Source organism: Callionymus lyra, chromosome 7, assembly GCF_982586985.1.
Source record: "Callionymus lyra chromosome 7, fCalLyr1.hap1.1, whole genome shotgun sequence".
NCBI lineage: Eukaryota > Metazoa > Chordata > Actinopteri > Syngnathiformes > Callionymidae > Callionymus > Callionymus lyra.
This window is the reverse complement of record NC_141824.1, coordinates 30,765,732-30,786,489: the sequence shown is the minus strand read 5'-3', so window position 1 is coordinate 30,786,489 and position 20,758 is coordinate 30,765,732. Positions and strand designations below refer to the sequence as shown.

The 20,758-nt window shown below is 38.0% G+C and overlaps 1 protein-coding gene across 4 annotated transcripts in view; it reads left to right on the top strand.

Moving 5' to 3' along the window:
• Nucleotides 1–20,343, top strand: part of nf1a (neurofibromin 1a) — a 49,619-nt gene extending 29,276 nt beyond the window's left edge. For 3 of the 4 annotated variants that reach the window (XM_087795035.1, XM_087795036.1, XM_087795034.1), the window contains 26 exons: nt 688–785; nt 1,696–1,842; nt 1,933–2,079; nt 3,451–3,561; nt 4,293–4,725; nt 4,812–5,152; nt 5,245–5,447; nt 6,361–6,554; nt 6,625–6,765; nt 7,248–7,527; nt 7,597–7,811; nt 8,676–8,737; nt 8,812–8,953; nt 9,154–9,255; nt 10,051–10,191; nt 10,431–10,557; nt 11,470–11,601; nt 11,666–11,801; nt 13,277–13,437; nt 13,504–13,626; nt 13,858–13,976; nt 14,131–14,231; nt 16,342–16,484; nt 16,563–16,609; nt 16,683–16,899; nt 18,584–20,343. In XM_087795035.1, coding sequence (XP_087651161.1) covers nt 688–785; nt 1,696–1,842; nt 1,933–2,079; nt 3,451–3,561; nt 4,293–4,725; nt 4,812–5,152; nt 5,245–5,447; nt 6,361–6,554; nt 6,625–6,765; nt 7,248–7,527; nt 7,597–7,811; nt 8,676–8,737; nt 8,812–8,953; nt 9,154–9,255; nt 10,051–10,191; nt 10,431–10,557; nt 11,470–11,601; nt 11,666–11,801; nt 13,277–13,437; nt 13,504–13,626; nt 13,858–13,976; nt 14,131–14,231; nt 16,342–16,484; nt 16,563–16,609; nt 16,683–16,899; nt 18,584–18,726 — 4,206 coding nt within the window. In that variant the 3' untranslated portion in view covers nt 18,727–20,343. Of the gene's footprint in view, nt 1–687; nt 786–1,695; nt 1,843–1,932; nt 2,080–3,450; nt 3,562–4,292; nt 4,726–4,811; nt 5,153–5,244; nt 5,448–6,360; nt 6,555–6,624; nt 6,766–7,247; nt 7,528–7,596; nt 7,812–8,675; nt 8,738–8,811; nt 8,954–9,153; nt 9,256–10,050; nt 10,192–10,430; nt 10,558–11,469; nt 11,602–11,665; nt 11,802–13,276; nt 13,438–13,503; nt 13,627–13,857; nt 13,977–14,130; nt 14,232–16,341; nt 16,485–16,562; nt 16,610–16,682; nt 16,940–18,583 lie in introns of all 4 variants that reach the window. The other variant, XM_087795037.1, reaches the window with a different exon arrangement.
• The last annotated feature ends 415 nt before the right edge of the window (nt 20,344–20,758 follow it).

Here is a 20,758-nt window from a genome sequence, read left to right as displayed (position 1 = left end):
CGACGTATTGGTCACCACTGGTCTATATTAACAATATACACTAGCATGACTACACTCCTAGTTACTACAACAGCACAGACACTTGATAATGTACTAATATTTGCAGATAATTTATGTTTTACATTAATTAGGTGAAATTGGATATTTTTTCAATGGCACATCTAATGTTCTCTCATAGCACTGTGGTTGAAAAACACTGATCTAGATGATCCAGTTAAAGAACTTTATTAAGTATGCATTTAACAATTAGTTCGATAAAATGAAACCGTGACATCTATGCTATTCTCAATTAAAATTGTTGCTTATAAATGTCACTGTTTTTATGCTGTAGAATCGAATTGAAACCTCTAAAAAAAAAAAAGAGCCGCTTACGGTCGAGCAGACTTCTGGATAAAATGACTTTGAAGCCATATGACACCTATTCATTTTACATTTATTCAAATTTGATATATGCATCTTATAATGGATTTGCACATATACAGTATGTACATGACACTAGCTCAAGTATCTCCTATAACCCAAATGCAGAAATCAAACAAACCATCATCTACTGCCAATTTATTTACATACATACTCGTTCTGCAATGCAAACATACAAACTCATGGTAGTAGACATTTGACAAGAAACTGTTGCATGAAGATATACTGTATATCCACAAATTTATTGATTTTCGATTTTGTTTTCAGATTCTGCAGAGCATTGCCAATCATGTATTGTTTACTAAGGAAGAACACATGAGGCCTTTCAATGACTTTGTGAAGAGCAATTTTGATTCAGCACGCAGGTAGGACTATGATTCTTCCCAGTATAAAAATGCTTGACTCTCAACTTATAAGGTTGTTAGACTGGAATTAGAGTAGTTATTGATGTAAATATTTTTGTGGCATTGAAAATAGATTAGAAACATGATATTTAACCAACGTCTCAATGAAATCACTCATTTTGCTAATTGATATGTTAACATGTTCAATGAAGTCTTGCAAAAGATTGTTTATTATTATTTACCTAGTATTCCTCAAGTATTTATTGTGTGACATTATCTAAAAGCAGGAAATCGAGTAAAACGGAAAAAATTACACAAAATAAACATAAATTATAAAGGTTGTTTTTAAAAAAAAAATAATTCTGAAAGTCATATTGTCTTTGCAAATGTAAATTTGATCTAGGCCTAAACCTAATCAAATGTGAGATGTGACTGTTGATATTATATTCCCATACTTATATCAATATTCCACATTCACATTTTGCTCATATGGTTTATGCTCATCTATTTTAGGCCTAGAGCTAATGAACATTTACATGCCAACAATTCCCAAAAACTTTTCAGGGCTTCGACATGTAGAGCAAGAGTTTAACATTTTTGTTTGAAATGGCTTAATATTTTCTTCTGCACGTGGCCAAGGACGTCCATCTATGCAATCCTTATAAAATGTTAACAAAGCTTTAACAAAGCCTGCTGTGTTTTCAAGGCAATTTCTGCCTGCTTTCAGTGTCTTATGTGGCACTCCACCTTTCCATAGTTGAGCTGACTTAAATGTTAGACCAGGGACACAATTGATAATATACAGTATGTAGACATTGTAAACATCTGTAAAGGTCAATATTTCAGGTTTTAAGGGGGTACCCAGTGAGTGAAATATTTGTATATCTGTGGTCTGTGATATTCAAAAGGCTCTTCTTTGTTTCCACACCAGGTTTTTTTTAGACATTGCCTCTGACTCCCCTCCCACTGACTCCGTCAACCACAGTCTGTCCTTCATCAGTGATGGAAATGTTCTGGCACTTCACCGCTTGCTGTGGAACAACCAAGAGAGAATTGGCCAGTACCTATCCAGCAACAGGTCAGACAGACTTGAATGTGATACAGAAACGCTATACATATATTGGCTTTAAAATAAAACCTTAATTTGCTGTACCAACTTTTTTTTTAGAGACCACAAGGCTGTCGGCCGTAGACCGTTTGACAAAATGGCGACTCTGCTGGCTTATTTGGGGCCTCCAGAACACAAACCCGTGGCTGATACTCACTGGTCCAGTCTTAACCTGACAAGCTCCAAGTTTGAGGAGTTTATGACAAGGTTGAAACTCTCATTTATGTTTTGTGGTTTACGTTTCACTATCGTCTTTTTGTATTTGACTGTCACTTCCCAGCCTTTGAGAGGCAGCCACTGAAATTCTGACATTATTAAGATATAAATAGTAAGTAAGTAAATGTTATTTGTAAAGTGCCTTTCTAGACCAGGGTCACAAAATGATTTAACAATCAAAACCAATTTACATTTAAAATATATACTTTAAAAGGCCAAGCAGGGAAAGGTTGCAAAAATGAGAATGTCTTAAGATGCTTCTTGAAGGAGTCAAGGAGCAACAGACTGGAAGGATTTATCTCCTCTGGTCCTGAACCTTGTGCGAGGAACCATCAGTAGAGTCTGATCCACAGACCTCAGAGCCCGAGCTGGGGTGTAAGGCTGGATCAGATCACTGATGTAAGGAGGAGTCTGACCATGAAAAGCTCTGAAAGCAAGAACCAGAATTCTCGCTGGAGAGTTTTGTATTAACTGCAGGCGAGACAGCTCCTTCTTGTTTAGACACCAAAATAAACAATAGACAATAGTCTGAACAATAAGATACAAACACATGGATTACAAGCTCCGGATCGTGTTGTGACATCATTTTCCTAAGTTTAGAGATAGGAAGCAGTTTCTGGTCTGTTTTCTGCAGTGTTGTACTAGAGACATGTCTTTGTCAAATACAACACCCAGGTTTCTCAGGCTCAGTTTGACAGACTGGCCTTAATCACCCAAGTACTGACTCGACCCTGGAATTTTATCATCAGGCACCATAACCAGATTTTCAGTTTTGTCCACATTTAGCTTCAAAGTATTTTCAGGGGAATCAAGTACAGCAAAAAAAATAAAGGACCCAAAACAGAACCTTGAGGGACTCCACACAACAAGATCCGCTGATTCAGACCTTATTTGTTTGGCAGATACACTAAAACTGCGCACAGAAAGGTATGATGAGAACCACTGTAACACAGACCCAGACGAGAAAGAGGAGGGTTTGATCTTGCTCATGACCTGATAAATGACCTTTCCCAAACAGAGGAAACTTTAAGGGAATGTTCATTTGTACATCTAAATGTTTTCCTATTTGCTTGCTTGTTAAATACATTATAGAAGTAGTAGCTATTTATTTAGTTGAATTCATTTTATTATATGGTATTCAACCTATTGGCTTCCTATTATTTAAATATACCATTTGTAGTAGTACAAACTGTGATACAAATTGGTCAAGGTTGCTTGTAACCTCCAGTTAATAGCATATTGATTTACTTACGGTTTATGGCCTGTGAAAATAGAACCTGACTGTAAAAGTCCTGGTTATGATTTCCTTAATTGTGGTTTTAATGTGTGATGATGTTCCTCATGCTTGTGGTTTCCTTCCAGACACCAGGTCCATGAAAAAGAGGAGTTTAAAGCCTTAAAGACCCTCAACATATTCTACCAGGCAGGAACCTCAAAGACCGGGAACCCAGTCTTTTACTATGTGGCTCGAAGGTAAGAACAGTGTTGTCCTCTTAATTGATACCAAAGACAAAAGTTAAACATTACATTACATTTTGTTTAAAAACACAATTTCGCTGGACGTCAACAATATAAAGCAATCAAAATGTTCACTACTAGGTTTTAAAAAGGTGGAAAAAAGAAATTATTATTTATTTTATTTTGTTTAAATCAAGACATTATCACAGGTCAATAAGAGGGATGTATCAAATTTGTCCAGATCTCGACAACAACAACAAGGGAGCATACAATTATTTTGGCCTCCTCTGTGCTCTCCTTTCCCCCCAGCCGAAAGCACTGGAGAAGGGAAAGGCGGATACAACCTTAGAGAGATGGTTTACTGAAATCATAGCACAGCAAACTAAGCCTTGATTTAATCCAACCAGTTACCTTGAAAAACAGGATAGGACAATGGATGAACGATCAGGGCTACATCCCATTGTCATAATGTCTGCATTTAGACAGCATGACGGAGCTAAATAAAATGTGCTTGTCTTGCATGCTCGCATAATTCTATTCATCCAATGAAGATGTGAGCAGAGATGGTAATTAGAACCTTTTTCAATCCATGATCTCTGTAGAGGATCCCAGTGCAATGACTAAGGGTTCCAGGTCAATAATTTGGGCATTTTATTACAAGGAATTTAATTAAAATAAAATGAATACGTTCAAATGATTAAAGGAAAAGATTGAACTAAATTGCAACATTTTCTATCTTTTCCTAGATTCAAAACTGGCCAGATAAATGGAGACCTGCTTATCTACCACGTCCTCCTCACTTTGAAGCCATACTATGCCAAGCCATATGAGATTGTTGTGGACCTGACACATGTGGGACCCAGTAATCGATTCAAGACAGATTTCCTGTCAAAGTGGTTTGTGGTCTTTCCTGGCTTCGCCTATGAGAATGTGGCAGCCGTTTATGTGTACAACTGTAACACATGGGTCAGAGAGTACACAAAGTATCATGAACGGCTGCTGACAGGCCTAAAGGGAAGTAAGCGTCTTCAGTTTATTGACTCCCCGGCCAAATTGGCAGAACACATTGAACCTGACCAACAGAAGCTTCCTGCAGCCACTCTGACTTTTGAGGAAGATCTTAAAGTATTTCACAATGCTCTAAAGTTGGCCCACAAAGACACAAAGGTGTCAATAAAGGTGGGTGGTCCTTTGGTCATTATTCTTGAATGATTTGATAAAAAGAAATATGCTCATTAATTGTTTTTTTTAAATGTCTTGCTCAGGTTGGATCGACAGCAGTTCAGGTGACGTCTGCTGAGCGTACTCGGGTTCTTGGCCAGCCCGTGTTCCTGAATGATGTTTACTATGCTTCAGAGATTGAGGAGATTTGTTTGGTAGATGAGAGTCAGTTCACCCTTACCATGGCCAACCAAGGTACACCTTTGACGTTCATGCATCAGGAGTGTGATGCCATTGTCCAGTCCATCATTCACATTCGTACACGCTGGGAGCTCTCTCAGCCTGACTCTATCCCTCAACACACGAAGATCCGACCCAAAGATGTCCCTGGCACCCTTTTGAACATTGCATTGCTCAACCTTGGCAGCTCCGATCCCAGCCTCAGGTCAGTATGTTATTCTGAATGAACGTCACTTGTACTTTTTATAATAATACCTGCATTTAACAAAAACATGTTTTTTTCTTTTTGTCCCACAGATCTGCTGCATATAACCTTTTGTGTGCCCTGACCTGCACGTTCAACTTAAAGATCGAGGGACAACTGCTGGAGACGTCGGGGCTCTGCATCCCGGCCAACAACACACTCTTTATAGTTTCCATCAGCAAGACCCTTGCTGCCAATGAGCCTCACCTCACACTAGAGTTTCTCGAGGAATGCATCTCTGGGTTCAGCAAGTCAAGTAAGTCTCAGCACTTTAAGATCTCAATATGTTTTTAGAATAAAATGAAAAGATGTAGATGTCAATACAAGAGTTTATAGAGGAGGAAGCAAATGTTATTGCTTTAGCACCTAAACCAAACCCTTTTCTGGAAAATAGTTGCTTTGCATTTTGCCAGTGCCACACCACCAAGAGAGCTTTGATTATTTCAAGACCAGGGATGTGCGGTCAGGGTAAGCAAGGGAGGCAGTGCCTCACCTCTCAATGCGCAATCCATCACAAACTACGTTGATACATGCAATTGAAGCATTATAGACTTTATCTACAGATAAATGTAAGACCAGAAACAGTTTTAATTTCAATCGTATAAAAAGCTTAGACTAAGAAAAATACATTTAAACTATACGTGGACTCTTTAAAAATACTTTTTCCTTACATAAAATATTCTTTTTTTTGTCTTATATTGACCCATTTAATACCCAAGTTGTTTATAAGGAACATATAAATATTTAGTCCTTTTCTGCGTAAATCTAGCCATTTACAGAACGCATCATGCAATATAAACCAATCAGAAGCAATATGAGGCAGGTCTATCTTTTATTACTAGTTAACACTGAGAACAATGTGTGATTGATTCATCGTAACTTAAAATTTTAATAAAATTACAGCCCTGACATCATAATGCCGTCAAGCTCGGGATTTCACTCTTGAGCCAAACTTAAATCTGGAGAGTTCTCGATAAACTTTACGGTAAATTAAGTAGGAGGAAATAAACGTTCGGCTTTCAAATTAAGAGCATAGAATTAGCTGTGTTTTCCTTTTAATCCTTTATTAATCACGGTTGTACAATATACTGTTTGAATCCACGTGGCAGATCAGTCTACTAGGAGCAAACGTATGATTGAGTCTGTCGAGCTAACACTGTTGTCTTCAGGTATTGAGCTGAAGCACCTTTGTCTGGAATACATGACACCATGGCTGCTCAACCTCGTTCACTTCTGTAAGCATAAAGATGATGCCAAGCGCCAGCGTGTAACAGCCATTTTGGACAAGCTCATAACCATGACCATCAATGAGAAGCAGATGTATCCATCCATTCAAGCAAAGATCTGGGGAAGCCTAGGCCAGGTATCTGTGCCATATCATTGCTCAGATTTCTTTTGTTCAGATTTATCATCATGGTTTGCTATGTCCTCAGATCACAGACCTTCTGGATGTGGTGCTGGATAGCTTCATAAAGACCAGTGCCACAGGAGGGCTGGGCTCTATCAAGGCAGAGGTCATGGCAGATACAGCAGTGGCTCTGGCTTCTGGAAATGTCAAACTGGTTTCTAGTAAGGTAAATGGAAAAAACAACAAAACATATTTACTACATGAAGTAAAAGGGCAGTGGGGCATTTGTATCTTCAAATACCATTTATATTTCTACATGCAATGTTCTGTGTGTCTGACTGATTTCTGCTATTGCATCAACCCCATACAATTAATTCAAGGCGTTGTTTAGACTGACCCTGTCCTCTGTAATACTTAAAAGGAGTCTTCTGCCCCCACTGGCACTCTAATCAGTTGACCTTTAAACTTCTTTTTTTTTTAAATGCCCAACAATAAAAAACATTTATTTTGAATTTTCAAAAGTGTTTATAGCGCTAGGGTGCATGTCGATTTTGTAATTAGAATCCCTTATTAGTCCCGCGAGGGGAAATTCACGTTGCAGTAATTAAAAAGAATAGAAGAAGAAGAAATACTAAGAAGAAATACTATCAATATGAGTGGGTTTTTTTCTTACAAAAAAATGCATTTCCTTCTTCTGCCCTTTGACAGGTTATTGGCCGGATGTGCAAGATCATCGATAAGACCTGTTTGTCACCGACACCCACACTGGAGCAACACCTGATGTGGGACGACATTGCGATCTTGGCTCGCTATATGCTCATGCTGTCATTCAATAACTCTCTTGATGTTGCGGCTCATTTGCCGTATTTGTTTCACGTTGTAACTCTGCTAGTAGCAACTGGACCCCTTTCCCTCAGGGCCTCGACCCATGGCTTGGTCATTAATATCATCCATTCACTCTGCACCTGCTCCCAGCTTAACTTCACTGGTAAGAAGTGAAATATCAGAGTCGTGGTCACGGCTCCTTTTTTGCATTAATCTTCATTGGTTCTTTCAGAGGAGACTAAACAAGTCCTGCGCCTGAGCTTAACGGAATTTTCACTGCCAAAGTTCTACTTGCTATTTGGCATCAGTAAAGTCAAGTCGGCAGCTGTCATCGCATTCCGCTCCAGCTACAGAGACCGATCGTTCTCTCCTGGGTCTTACGAGAGGGAAACATTTGCCCTGTCCTCCCTTGAGACGGTCACGGAGGCCTTGTTGGAAATCATGGAGGTCTGCCTTGTTTTTTCCAAGTAACTGTAAATTAACTTTGAATATCTGGATGTTGATTTCTTCCTATTAAGGGCCGTTATTGACGTTGCAGTAACACATTGTATCAAGATTTAGACCACCCACTCAGATGTTTTATGATGTTTTGGGTCACCTTGACAGAGGAGAATCTGAATAATGGGGAAAGTGAAACGTGGTTTAGACAGGCTTATGAGTTTTAAAGTAGATGTTCGAGTCACAGTATGCCCCCAAAGGTAGAATCTCGGCAGGAGGAAAAAGAGGGGATGTTTAGAACATTAGACATGGTGATGGAAGGCATTTGCCTGAAGAAGACTTGTAACTTTGGAGAAGACAGGATAAAGGAATACAGGGTGAAGCTTACAGGTAGATGTGCAAAACAGTGAATTTAACATGAGATCAATTGTGCCATGAGACCGTGGTGCCTGGGGAAATGGAAGAAGAGAGTAGGATGAGGATTAAATGATGGAAGTTGAGACAGAAAGAATGTTTAAAGAAGAGTTAATGGAGGTTCAGAAAGAACTAGCGAGTAGCAAAGTAAGACAACTGCTGAAGAAAATGTTAAGAATGTGTTTGCTGTACTGTCATGTTTGATCAATATTAAAAAAACAATCCCAATTGAAGCATTAGAGACTGCTGGATTTACAAGCTCATTATCAGGGGGAAATCATTTTCATATAAAATGTGGTCATCTTAACTAGTTTTCTGTTTTGTCCCTGAAAAATGTACTCTTCTTGTAGGTATTTTTAAATGTGTTTTGCTTTTGATTCTTCAAGCACTTTGTGAACCTTGTCTAGAAAGGTGCTTTACGAATAACTATTACTTACTTACTTCTTTGTACCTGAACAGGCTTGCATGAGAGACATTCCAGGGTGCAAGTGGTTGGACCAATGGACTGAGTTGGCTCAGAAGTAATGCTTTTTTTTATCCTAAATCCTCTTTAATGCATATATGATACTAAGTGTGTGTGTATGTCTGTGTTAAGGTTTGCATTCCAGTACAACCCTTCTCTCCAGCCGAGAGCACTGGTTGTGTTTGGCTGCATAAGTAAGCGAGTAAGCCATGGTCAGATCAAGCAGATCATTCGCATCCTTAGTAAGGCCAGCCCTCTCCTCAGCATCGACAGGGTGAGAGCACACCAATAGTTACAATCATTAACTTTGCTTTAAAACTCTCACAAACAAACAAGTACTTGATTTATTAGGTTATTTGTGAGTATAAATGAAAGTTGACACAACATTATACCTAGTGTATTGAAACTGATCAAGCATGGCACCAGTTTGTACAAAATGTAAACCTTTGATGCCACTTTTATTTATTTTTCCAGAGTCTTGAAAGTTGCTTGAAGGGTCCCGACAATTACAACAGCCAAGTGTTGATCGAGGCGACAGTCATTGCTCTGACAAAGCTGCAGCCCCTGCTAATCAAGGTGACTCAAGGATTGTCGAGTGTTCCCTTGATTATTGAATGTTTGTTATTGAGAGAAAAGGTGTGGCACTGCTTTATCAACCTCCTTTTTGAGTTTGCGCCTACATTTTTTGAAACATTTTACATAGTAATTAGAAATAATTACATCACAATACAAAATTTCATTAAATAGAAATCATCAACCCATCTTCCAAAATGTACCAGAAGTTTGGTCGCAGCAATCGTAGACGGAGCAAGAAGTGATTGGCCTCGCTCCAGAAACCTTTGCAACAATTCCGGGGTCCCAACTGAGACACATTCCCCATCCTGGGGCCTCTCTTCAGTCGAAGAAGCAGCAGTTCTACTTTCAGTCCCCAGGATGACTGAGCTCCGCTTTTGAAAGGGAAAGTTTGGCCCTTTACAGAAAAGAACACATTATGACCGCTTTTATCTTTCTATATCTGTTCTTTCTGTCGTTATCCAAAGTTTTGGCTATAGGTTGGCCTTTAAGCTAAGGGCACCACCTCATCTGCAGAGAGCACCAACATAATATCCATCAGAGAATTTCGTTACCAAGGACACCGCTTACAAACCAATATATACATCCATGATTCAAGAATGGCTTTGTATTTATAGCTGAATTGTTAGTAATGTCATGTTGATAATATTATCTAAAAATGAATATGGACAAGTTGGACAAACTACCAACAAAATCAAAAACAAAAAAAAAAGGGGGTTGACACATTAACATGGCCAATACTTTTCATCACAAAATCCAAGAAAGTCTAATCATGCTCATTGGTGTTTCCGGTCCTAGGACTCTCCCATGCACAAAGCTCTGTTCTGGGTGGCAATTGCGGTGTTGCAGCTGGATGAGGTCAACCTCTACTCGGCTGGGACGGCACTGCTGGAGCAAAACTTGCACACTCTCGACACAATGCGCGTCTTTAATGACAAGGTTTGTGATAAAATGCCCCTTGTTTGTGCCTTGTTTTTTATAAGTATACTATCATGATTAAAAGTTGCAGCAGTGTAACAATCTTAACACAAACACACCTCTACATTTACAGGTTGGTGTGTGGTTCTTTTTCATTTAAAAAATAATAATTTAAGCTTAACATTTCCATTGCTTGTATACCTCTGTACATCATAAGGTTGTCTGGTCTAAAATGCTCATGTGTCTGCCTCCTTGTCAAGAGTCCAGAAGAGGTGTTCATGGAGATCCGTTGTCCACTGGAGTGGCACTGCAAACAGATGGATCATTTTGTTGGCCTTAACTTCAGTGCTAACTTCAACTTTGCGCTAGTAGGCCATCTTCTTAAAGGTGAAATTTATTGTTCATGTTTTTTCTTTATTATGAAGCTTGGGTTCCCTTATGTGCAGCAAATTTACCTAAGGTATATGTTTTTTCAACATCCTTACTATTCCAATGCACTTGGAAAAAGTCCATGTTTATTTGAAACCTGTCCATAATCACTCTTTTGATGTTTTCAAAGTGTGCTCTGGTTAAATTGAAATGGTTAGGAAAGAGCTTGACCCTTAATGCAGAGAAACTCAGACTTCAAACAATCATGTCTCCAATCTCTCTTGAAGAAACACAGTCTTGGTGTCTTTTAAGATTTCATTCTTTCATCAGATTTCAGTCATATTAAGATCATCTCCTTCTAGCTGCAGCGGAGGGTAATGGTTCCTACCTACATTTTCTAGTTAATCATTATGGCGGGCAATTATATCTTTGTGATTGATGATCTCTTTTGAAACTTTAATTATTATACGTCCAAGTAGTTATGAGTCATGAAAATATATGAAGTAATAATGGTTGAACTGTGCTATCTAGTCAGGATTTATAATGCATCAAGTCCACCACTTCTCACAACATTTAATTTCAGGTTTTGTAAATACAACATAGGACATTTTTTTTTGTGTCAGGTACAGAATAAAACAATTAAATAAGATGACACACAAAATAAGACATAAACTGTAATTATATATGGTATAAATCGTTTTAGAAATTGGTAATAATGTCCTATATAGCCTTATACATGATTGTTACTTTGTTGAACATAGTTTTATAAATCTTTCAGTTTTGGTTAGAAAAAGGCTACCTTTTAAGGGTTTGAATTGGAGTCTTCTGCAGGGTGATCATATGTTTAGGATTGGTCACTCAATTCAAGGTCATTTGCTGCCCCTCTTTGTAGCCAGTTTTGGTTAAAAACTTTTATTTTTCGATCATCAGGTTACCGGCACCCTTTAGCCACCACTGTAGCCAGGACTGTGAGAATCCTGCACACCCTTCTGGCTCTCATCAGCAAACACATGAAGTGTGACAAGTTTGAGGTCAACACCCACAGTGCTGCCTACCTTGCCGGTGTGTATTCTATTCTTTCAAACTTCTTCACCACATGCCAATAATGGTTATCATCTGTGCACAGCTCTGCTCACGGTCTCGGAAGAAGTCCGAAGTCGCTGCAGCTTAAAACATAGGAAGTCCCTCCTGATGTCGGACATGTCCATGGATCCGGTCCCTATGGATACTTTTTTGACTCACATCACTGATCCAAGCTGCAGGTGGGTCTAGAGCTCTATTTGTGCCCTTTGTACCAATCTATAGAATATTTTGATTGCATGTATATGAATAAAATGTATAGTAAAAAAATAAATTAACCCATATATTAATATATACTGTATATATATTCTGCGCTAAATAAATGTCCTCAATCTTTGCACACTTTGCATGCCTTTTTTAAATCCCTCTCACTGTAAAAAGGTTCAGGAATTCCTGATAAACAGACCACAAACTGTCAACAGATCAATAAGATCCAAATTTTTATCAAGATAAAAGTAAAACTTGGACTTATATAAAACTTATTTAAGTTGATAATAATGGACTTCCACTCATAAGTCCTCAAGAGGTAGTGTTTCATCTTTTTAGCTTCATGCTGATGACCATGTGAAGGGTTACAGTGTCTTGCAAAATTAATCACCCCCATTGGATTCTTACCCATTCTTTTTTATATTACAGCATCAAGATCAATGTTTTTTATATCTTTATCTGATGTGATGGATCAGAACACAGTAGTCTAAGTCTGAAATGAGAAAAACGTAAAACTAAAATTATTTTTTAGATATGTATTCTTCTGTACATGGAAACTGCTCTGAGTTGAGGAAGAGAGGGTTTGTGCTAAATACTGATATATTCTTGAGCCAAACCTTCCAGCAGGACAATGGCCCCAAACAACACTTTGGTTAAAGGGTCAACATGTATATGTGTTGGAATGGACTTAAAGATTGCTGTTGAGCAAGACCATCCAACTTAAAGGAGCTTGAGCAGTTTTACAAGGAGGAATGGGCAAAAACTAGAGAATATAGAGACTTGGCTATAGCATCTTGGAGCTGTGATTGTAGAACCACCTTTCGGGCAGTGAATAGTTGTGCACAATTACTTTATCTGTTATTTTGTCCTATTTGTTCTTTGTTGAAGAGATTAATTTTTTTTATATTGTGAAGCAAAGTTGTGGGCATGTTCTGTAAATAAAATGATGCAAATCCTCATAAAATCCATGTTAATTCCAGGTTTTGAGGAAGCAAAACATGAAAAATGCCAGGGGGTGAATACTTTTGCAAGGCACTGCATCGCCTATTATGGCCAGTTATTATTAACTTTTACCAGCAAGTCCAGCTTACTGGTAACCACCAGATCACCACACCTGATCTCTAGTATGTCTGTCTGTAAGTCTGTTACAGTTATTATATACAACTTTTAATTTGTTAAACACATTGCAGCCTCTACAAGAAAACAACTATCTACTGTTCAATGATGCCAGTAATTCCTTGTTGATCGTGATGAAAAAATCACCACCAGGACAATGAGACTCTTCTCTATGTGCTGAAGTGATTGCAGTTTATTTTCCTCTTCGACTTCGACAACTCTCATTCTTCTTCCTCCTTTAATTAATATTTTCTTTACACTATTTCCTGTGACAGGAAAGACATTGTTTCTGAGGATTGTCAATGTGTGCGTCTTTGTAATTTTGACTTCACAGAACTCTCAGAGAGAGTCAACCATGGACATCACCGGATGTGTCAGAAGGCTACCTTTCAGCCAACCACTACCCCACAGTTGGCCAAACTAGCCCCCGGACACGCAAGTCAATGAGTCTAGACATGGGTCAGCCCTCACAGGCCAACACTAAGAAACTACTAGGTAGGATCAACTCCTTCAGACTTCTCATGTGTCTTAGTGAAATCATTCATTGTCATTTTCCCACAGGCACCAGGAAGAGCTTTGATCACCTCATATCAGACTGCAAGCCACCAAAGAGACCAGAGATGGAGTCTGGCATGACGACTCCACCGAAGATGAGACGTGTTGCTGAAAATGATTATGAGCTTGGTAAGACATTAACCCTTTAGCAGCTTCTTAGTCAAGGTGACCACTGGCAAAAATAAACGTGATGTATCCCTTGTTTTGCCTCTGGGTCAAGGTGAACAACCTCCACCACTGCATACTGTATGTATTTCTGGAAGCAAGGGGGGTCGTTCACCTTTACCCAGATAATACAAGGGTTAAACAAGTCCTTTAAAAAACTATAAATCATTCTCAACTATTCCTAAAATATCACAGAAACGCAAAGGATCGGAAACTCTCATCTTCGCAAAGTTTCGGTGTCTGAATCCAATGTCCTGCTGGATGAGGAAGTGCTAACCGACCCAAAGATTCAGGCTTTGCTGCTCACAGTCTTGGTAAGGACGCACAGCTCAACAGCGCTAATCTTAACAGGAAAATATTTTTTTAAAACGATTACTTGTAATCCAATCATATTATAAGCCATTGGTCCTTGTTATGTTTTTATAGCATTAGGTGCTAACTTGTTTGATCTTTTCATTTCTGCTTTAGGCAACACAGGTGAAGTACACCACTGATGACTTCGACCAGCGCATCCTCTATGAGTACTTGGCAGAGGCTAGTGTGGTCTTTCCAAAAGTGTTCCCAGTTGTGTAAGTGTTCATTTTGTGTCCTTCTTTTTCTTTTGGATCCAATGTGTTACAATTTGAGCCCTTCAGCTGTTAGAATATTGCATATTTCATTATCCACAATCTGATTCATTACCTAATTGGTATCATCCTTCATTCAGACAATGGAGGTCTGGAAACAGAAAATTCGTCCAACTGCTGCAAACCGGGACATTTAGCGAGTGCTCATGGGAAATGTGGTTTCCTTTTGGGCTAAACACTACCACTTTAGTCCACTGGCGTCGTTCGAGTTCAAATAGCATACAATCGCTTTAAGTATTTGTACAGTATATCACCTCTATTTAAATACGACGTGATGACCACAGTTCAGCTTTATTGAGTTAGCCTAGAATCAAGTTCACTGATTACATTTATTTTAATTGTTAATAAAAAAATATCTTGGGTTTCGTTCACTTGTAGATACTAATTTAGGCGAAAAGCCAATCATGAAGTGTCCATCCCATACGCATTAGGGGGAAAAATATCTGCTAGTAAATAGTTAGATGATACACCATGTCTTCAGGACAACATGTTTGACATTGAAGAAAATAAATGAAAACTATGAGACCAGTATTATGTTATTAGGGGATTAAGATACTAATCCAGAACAGAACTCTCAAATAGAAAACAGAAAAGTAGCGGAAATACATTGACGAAGAAATAATAACATAAAACTTCGTCATTACACAACTATCGTAGATGGCGTCTTAATTTAAAAGATTGTTTGCGTTCATAATGTCAGGCAGTCATAGTGCAATGCAATATTATGAAAAAAAATAACAATGTAGTCATAGGTGTTTTTTATCAAAAACAAAACACACAGAGTAAACTGAGAATAGAATAGAAGCACTCGTCGATGAACGTAAAGACAGAATATCAACAATAATCAGCACAACATAATCCAGGCGAAATAAATGTTATGGATCCATCTATTTAAAGGGCTACTACTGTCCTGATCAGGGTAAAAACTCTTTTGATTGAAATATTTCCATTAGAAAATGTGCTTAAGCCACACCTGCTTTATCTGTCTGGAAATTAAAGCTCATTTACCTTCAACCATACCCACTATGCTTTCATTGGTCAAGCATTGAGGTTTGACTTCGATCTTGTAAGTCTCCACTTTGAAGGGACTTGTTGTATAAACAAAGCATGGCGTAATTACAGCTGGCTGCAGAAGGAGTGGAAGTCCATTATTATCATAATGGGCTCCTCTCTTGTAACCTCTCGTTCGCCGAGATTACATATGAGGGAGAACTTGCTTAAGTAACTTCAAAACATCATCATGATGAGGGACTTTCATGTTTCTTCTTCTCCAATATGTACTTAGTCAGGATTTTTATTTATTTTTATTTAATTAGTGGTTACTTTAATGCATCACCTCAGAAAATTTCATAATTTTCTATTCAAATAAAAACATGATTTATGTTCGTGTCCCAAGCAAATCCAAAGTATCCTGGCAGCTATGGCATCCAATATATTTGGAGAGGCTTTGCTCCCTGTCTTTGAGAAGAACATGTTTTACCCTTTTAAGAAAAAAAATCAAAGCAACTATTGGAGTATTAGATTACCAACTGCTACAAACCTTTTTAGGATCTTTTCTTTTAAGAATCTCTTATGCTACCTGAAATACTTTAGTGGGAGTTTAACTTAGATTTTCTTTTGATTCAAGATCATATACGTTTTTTCCTACCACCTCTTTTTCTCCAGCGGCTGAGATATATTGAAAATGTACATTCTGATTCAAAATGTAGATCAGATCATGAAAAAAAAATCGTATAGATGGGGCATGCATGAAGACAAGTTGCTTATTCTATAATAAAACATTATATTGTCACTATAGTAAGATGCAGTGCATAATGCAAGTAAGGAAATTGAATATTGACAGCCAAATCTGTTAAACTACACAATATAACCCCACAAACAATCACAGGATTTGATTTGTTACAAGTACAGTCACAGTAATAATACTTAAATTGTTCAATAACGCATCCATGTATGAGTTTCCCATTGGATTTTGATTTGCCTTTTCTCCATCAGAAACAACATTTTAAGCAGCAAAGACATTTCCTAATGCACTATTTTTTTTTCTTTTTAGCCACAATCTTCTGGACTCAAAGATCAACACAGTACTTTCCATGTGCCAGGACACCAACCTTCTGAACCCAGTTCATGGGATCGTCCAAAGTGTTGTGTATTATGAGGAGTCCCCTCCACAATACCAGCCCTCCTATTTACAAAGTGAGGAGCAACTGCACTAACAATCCATCAGTACGATCTGGCTTATGTATCCTGTCTGCTCTCTTCTTCAACACACAGGTTTTGGGTTCAACGGGCTTTGGAGGTTTGCAGGACCCTTCTCTAAGGTATTGACCCGTCTGCTTCAGTCATGTTTCACAAGTACATTTGCGTCAATTCTTTTAACCTCTGTTCTTACAGCAAACCCAAATACCAGACTATGCTGAGCTGATAGTGAAATTCTTGGAGGCATTGATTGACAGCTACTTGCCTGTAGCGGAGGAGGAGCGTGGGGAAGAACAGCTGTGTACCCCCACCTCGCCGTACCCACCCACGAGCCAGAGCCAGCTCAGCATTACTGCCAACCTCAACCTCTCAAACTCCATGACATCACTGGCCACGTCACAGCATTTGCCAGGTCTGCATTCGTTACGAAAAATTCACCCACATGCACATAGGTAAAAGTTGTCCTGTACACACTTGTACTTTTTTATGTTTGTTCTGTGTATTTATTTGCAAACATTGAAGGCTCATATGGTAAATTTTAAGACCGATAGAACTTCAAACTAATCTTAACAGGCCTTCAAGACTCCAGATCACACTCTAAAACTTTTTGACGACATTTTTCATACGAGATATTTAGGATATGTATAAGTCGATATCGACCATTCTAACAGGTCTGTCTTTTCTTGATTTGATATTAATTTTAATTATCAAATCTTATTGATAATCACTTACCCAGCGGGTTTCTGTGAGTGGTGCGCCTTCGCTGGAGGTCACAGAGACTCTTGGGGAAGCAGGCGAGAGAAAAGTAAACCTTGTTTGGTCTGAGGAATTACAGAAATAAGTATGAATTTTTTGAATTTAGGGATTTTAGAGCTGTATGTTAAAAACATACAGTACAGGCCAAAAGTTTTGACACACCTTCTTGTCTCATTCAAAGTTTTTTTTACATTTTTCAGACTGACTGATCTTAAAGTAATGATGGCCACTAATTTCTCTTTAATTGGCTGATTGGTTCTTTCCATACAATGAATCATAAGGTTGTCCATTCGGGCTGTTTCAACTAGATTTCTGCACACATCTAATGGTCCCAACCCAATTAATAATGCAAAGAATTCCACCAAGTAACCCTGAAAAGACACACTTACGAAGTAAAAAACATTTCTGGTGACTATTTGAGACTGTCATTAAAAGAATGCCAAAAGTCTGCATAGCAGTCATACCAGAAAAAGGAGACTACTTCGAAAACTTGTTCTATATTCTAGTTTCTTCAGATATTTAGTAATAAGTACATAATTTTGCATATAGTCCCTCACAGTTTTGATGCCTTAAGTGAGAATCTATTATGAAAATGCTCATGAAAACAGAGAAAAAGCATTAAATACTGTACAGTATGTTAATATACATCTTTAAAAATGTTTTGAGAAAATACTTGCCTGATAACACTTGTGTTAAAAACGTACACATATTTAAAATGTTTTAATTATTTCACATATTTGATTTTTAAACTAAAAGAATTCAAAAACGTATACAGGTGTTATATTATATAACAAATGTGTCTGTGGTATCCCTTGTGTTGTCTCTGGCTTCCAGAAATACTAATGCTGTGGTGAAGGTCGTTCATCTTGACCCAGAGTCAACACAAGGGTAAAAAACATACACCTGTTTAGAAAATATATTTTTATATTTTATATTTATATGGTGTTTATACACCAAAATATGTTTGTTGAAAAACACACACAAAGATGCCTGAGCAGATACACAGACAAATATGTTTACAATTCAAAAGTATGTTTAGGAACAAAGAAACAGTTTCTCAAATATATCATACATCTTTGGGATGTCTGGGTGGAGCATTAAGAGCAACAACAAGAATGTTAATTATACAAATGATACTAAGAAAGGGGGGCCGGCTATTTTTAACTAAGGAAGCTCAGTATCACACCGAAAAATCTCACATTAAGGATTACCCCATTTGGATATCCACAAAAGACTTGATTTACTGACTTGACTGGTTGTCTATTAGCTCTTCATATTTGCTGTGAATTAGAAGAACTATATTTGTCTACATACCCTGACTAATCCTTGTCTTCCTATAGGCGTTGATAAAGACAATGTGCAACTGTCCCCCAGTGCAGCTCTTTCCAGCAGTGGTCGAGCCCGTCACGGTTCAGCTAGTCAGGTCCAGAAGCAACGGAGTGCTGGCAGCTTCAAGGGGCCCAGTAATAAGAAGCTCGTCTGATGTTCACCCCACCCATCACTTGCCTATCATACCTCAAACTGCACTCAACTTTTTATCCAACTTTTTATTCTTATTTCCTCCTCATCTTGCACCCATGTTGTGTTGACCTGGGGAACCTGTTTTGTAATAAGTGAAAGACATTGGGGATGAGGAATGAGGTTGAGACAGTTTCTGCCATCACCGGACAATGCTGCTCAAAGGTTCATAGGACCTTAGACAAAAGTGTCGCCTCCCTGACCTTTGTCGCAATGTGTTTTTTCAGCCTAAATGGACCAAATGACATGTGTGCTTGTGTGTAAGCTTGCAAAGTGAGAGTGTGTGTATGGATGTGATGGGTGGTCTCTTGTTTCTATTTTCAAAAGAAGGATAATGTGTACCAAGTACTTTGTGCTTATTTAGATGTTGACGTGCTCTCCATTGTGTGCCTTCGTCAGGGTTTTCAAAATGTACGATTTGTAATGTGAAACCTTGCTTGGAAAAGAACAGGTACTAATTATAGAGGTGAGCCGTCCACCTGCCGAGGCTCCACTGGCCTCGGACCATACAAATGTACAATCACCCATTTAACCTGTATAGTTGGATAGACTCGCCTGTCCATCACGTGTAAATACTCCCAGCTCTTTTTTTATTTGATTTCTTCCCCACTTCTGACATTGTTGAACATCTTATGTCTAGATTGCAGTTATAGGCAATAATCTTCAATCACTCCTATTTGTCTACGACCCAGCCTCCATCCACTAATTTACAACTTTGTCCTAATGAATGGAGAAGTTCTTTTGAAACCAGCAATTGACACATTGCTGGGACAAATTATTTAATTTATTTATTCTTACTGCTTTTGACAGTCTTAGGTTTCTTTATTTGTGCTCCATTTTTATTTCAGTGAACTCAGAAAAACAGAGCGCTATGTCATGTGACGAACACAATCTATGGCTTAATTACATGATGTCTATTATAATCCAAACTAATCTGTAATCTTCTCCCAACATAAATGAAGAACCAACCATGCAACCAACACTCTTCCCTGGACATGATCGATGGGGTCTACAAGAAACTGGGCACATTTAGTGAAGCATCTAAAATATTCAATCCCAGTGAGAATTGTTCACCATTATGAGCCGGACTTAACTCTTTTTCCGATCATTAACTCTAGGTATTCTTAGCTGTTGTACCTAGCATCTGCCCGAGGATCCATGTTTGCACTTTTTAAAATAATAAAATGGTAAAATTGAAAAAAAAAAAATGAAGGCTGAAGCTGTAATACCAGGTGGGCGTGTTTCCTGGTTGATGTTTGGTGTTTCTCCCTGACCTCTGAAAAAGAAAGTTGACTTGCACTAATTTGAAAACTGAATTTTTGGTTTGTTAAGACGGAAAACCTCAAAATGTGGCATGTTTTAGCTGATATAATGCAAAATCTAATGTCTATAGAATTTTAGTCCCAGTTTGTTTTTAATGCAGGATGTGTGATAATGTAAATAATTTGTGTACAATGAGATGGTATATTTACTACACTGTACATAGTTGTGATATTGTATCATTTTGTTTTTGTAAAGCAGTTAGTTTCCGTGTATTAATATAAAATTATTCCAGTGTTGGTAATAAAATGTTTTGCTCAGAGGTGTTGAATTTGGAATTTCAATCAAGGGTGCTGCTTTTCACAAATATTAGTAAGCTGTTATTTTATCTTCAATTTTGAATTAACCTCCGAGTCTGTGTACATCTGTAAACAAGTTCCTATTAACAGTAAACCAGAGATCATTGGTGGCCATCAACATAAAACTGTTTTATCCGATTTATATAGTTCGTTTTTGAGTATTTAAAAAAAAAAAAAAAGCTTCTGTAAAACATTCAATTCATTTAAAAGTATGAGAGACTGTCGTATTAAATGTTGAGATTTACTTGACATCATCATGCAGAAGATGCTTTTATGACGTACAACGGTACAAAACCCCCATGGCTGTTCCAACCAAGAACAATAAAATGGAAGCCAATAATAAACTTGAGTAAAATAACAACGCAACAACAGCTGTAA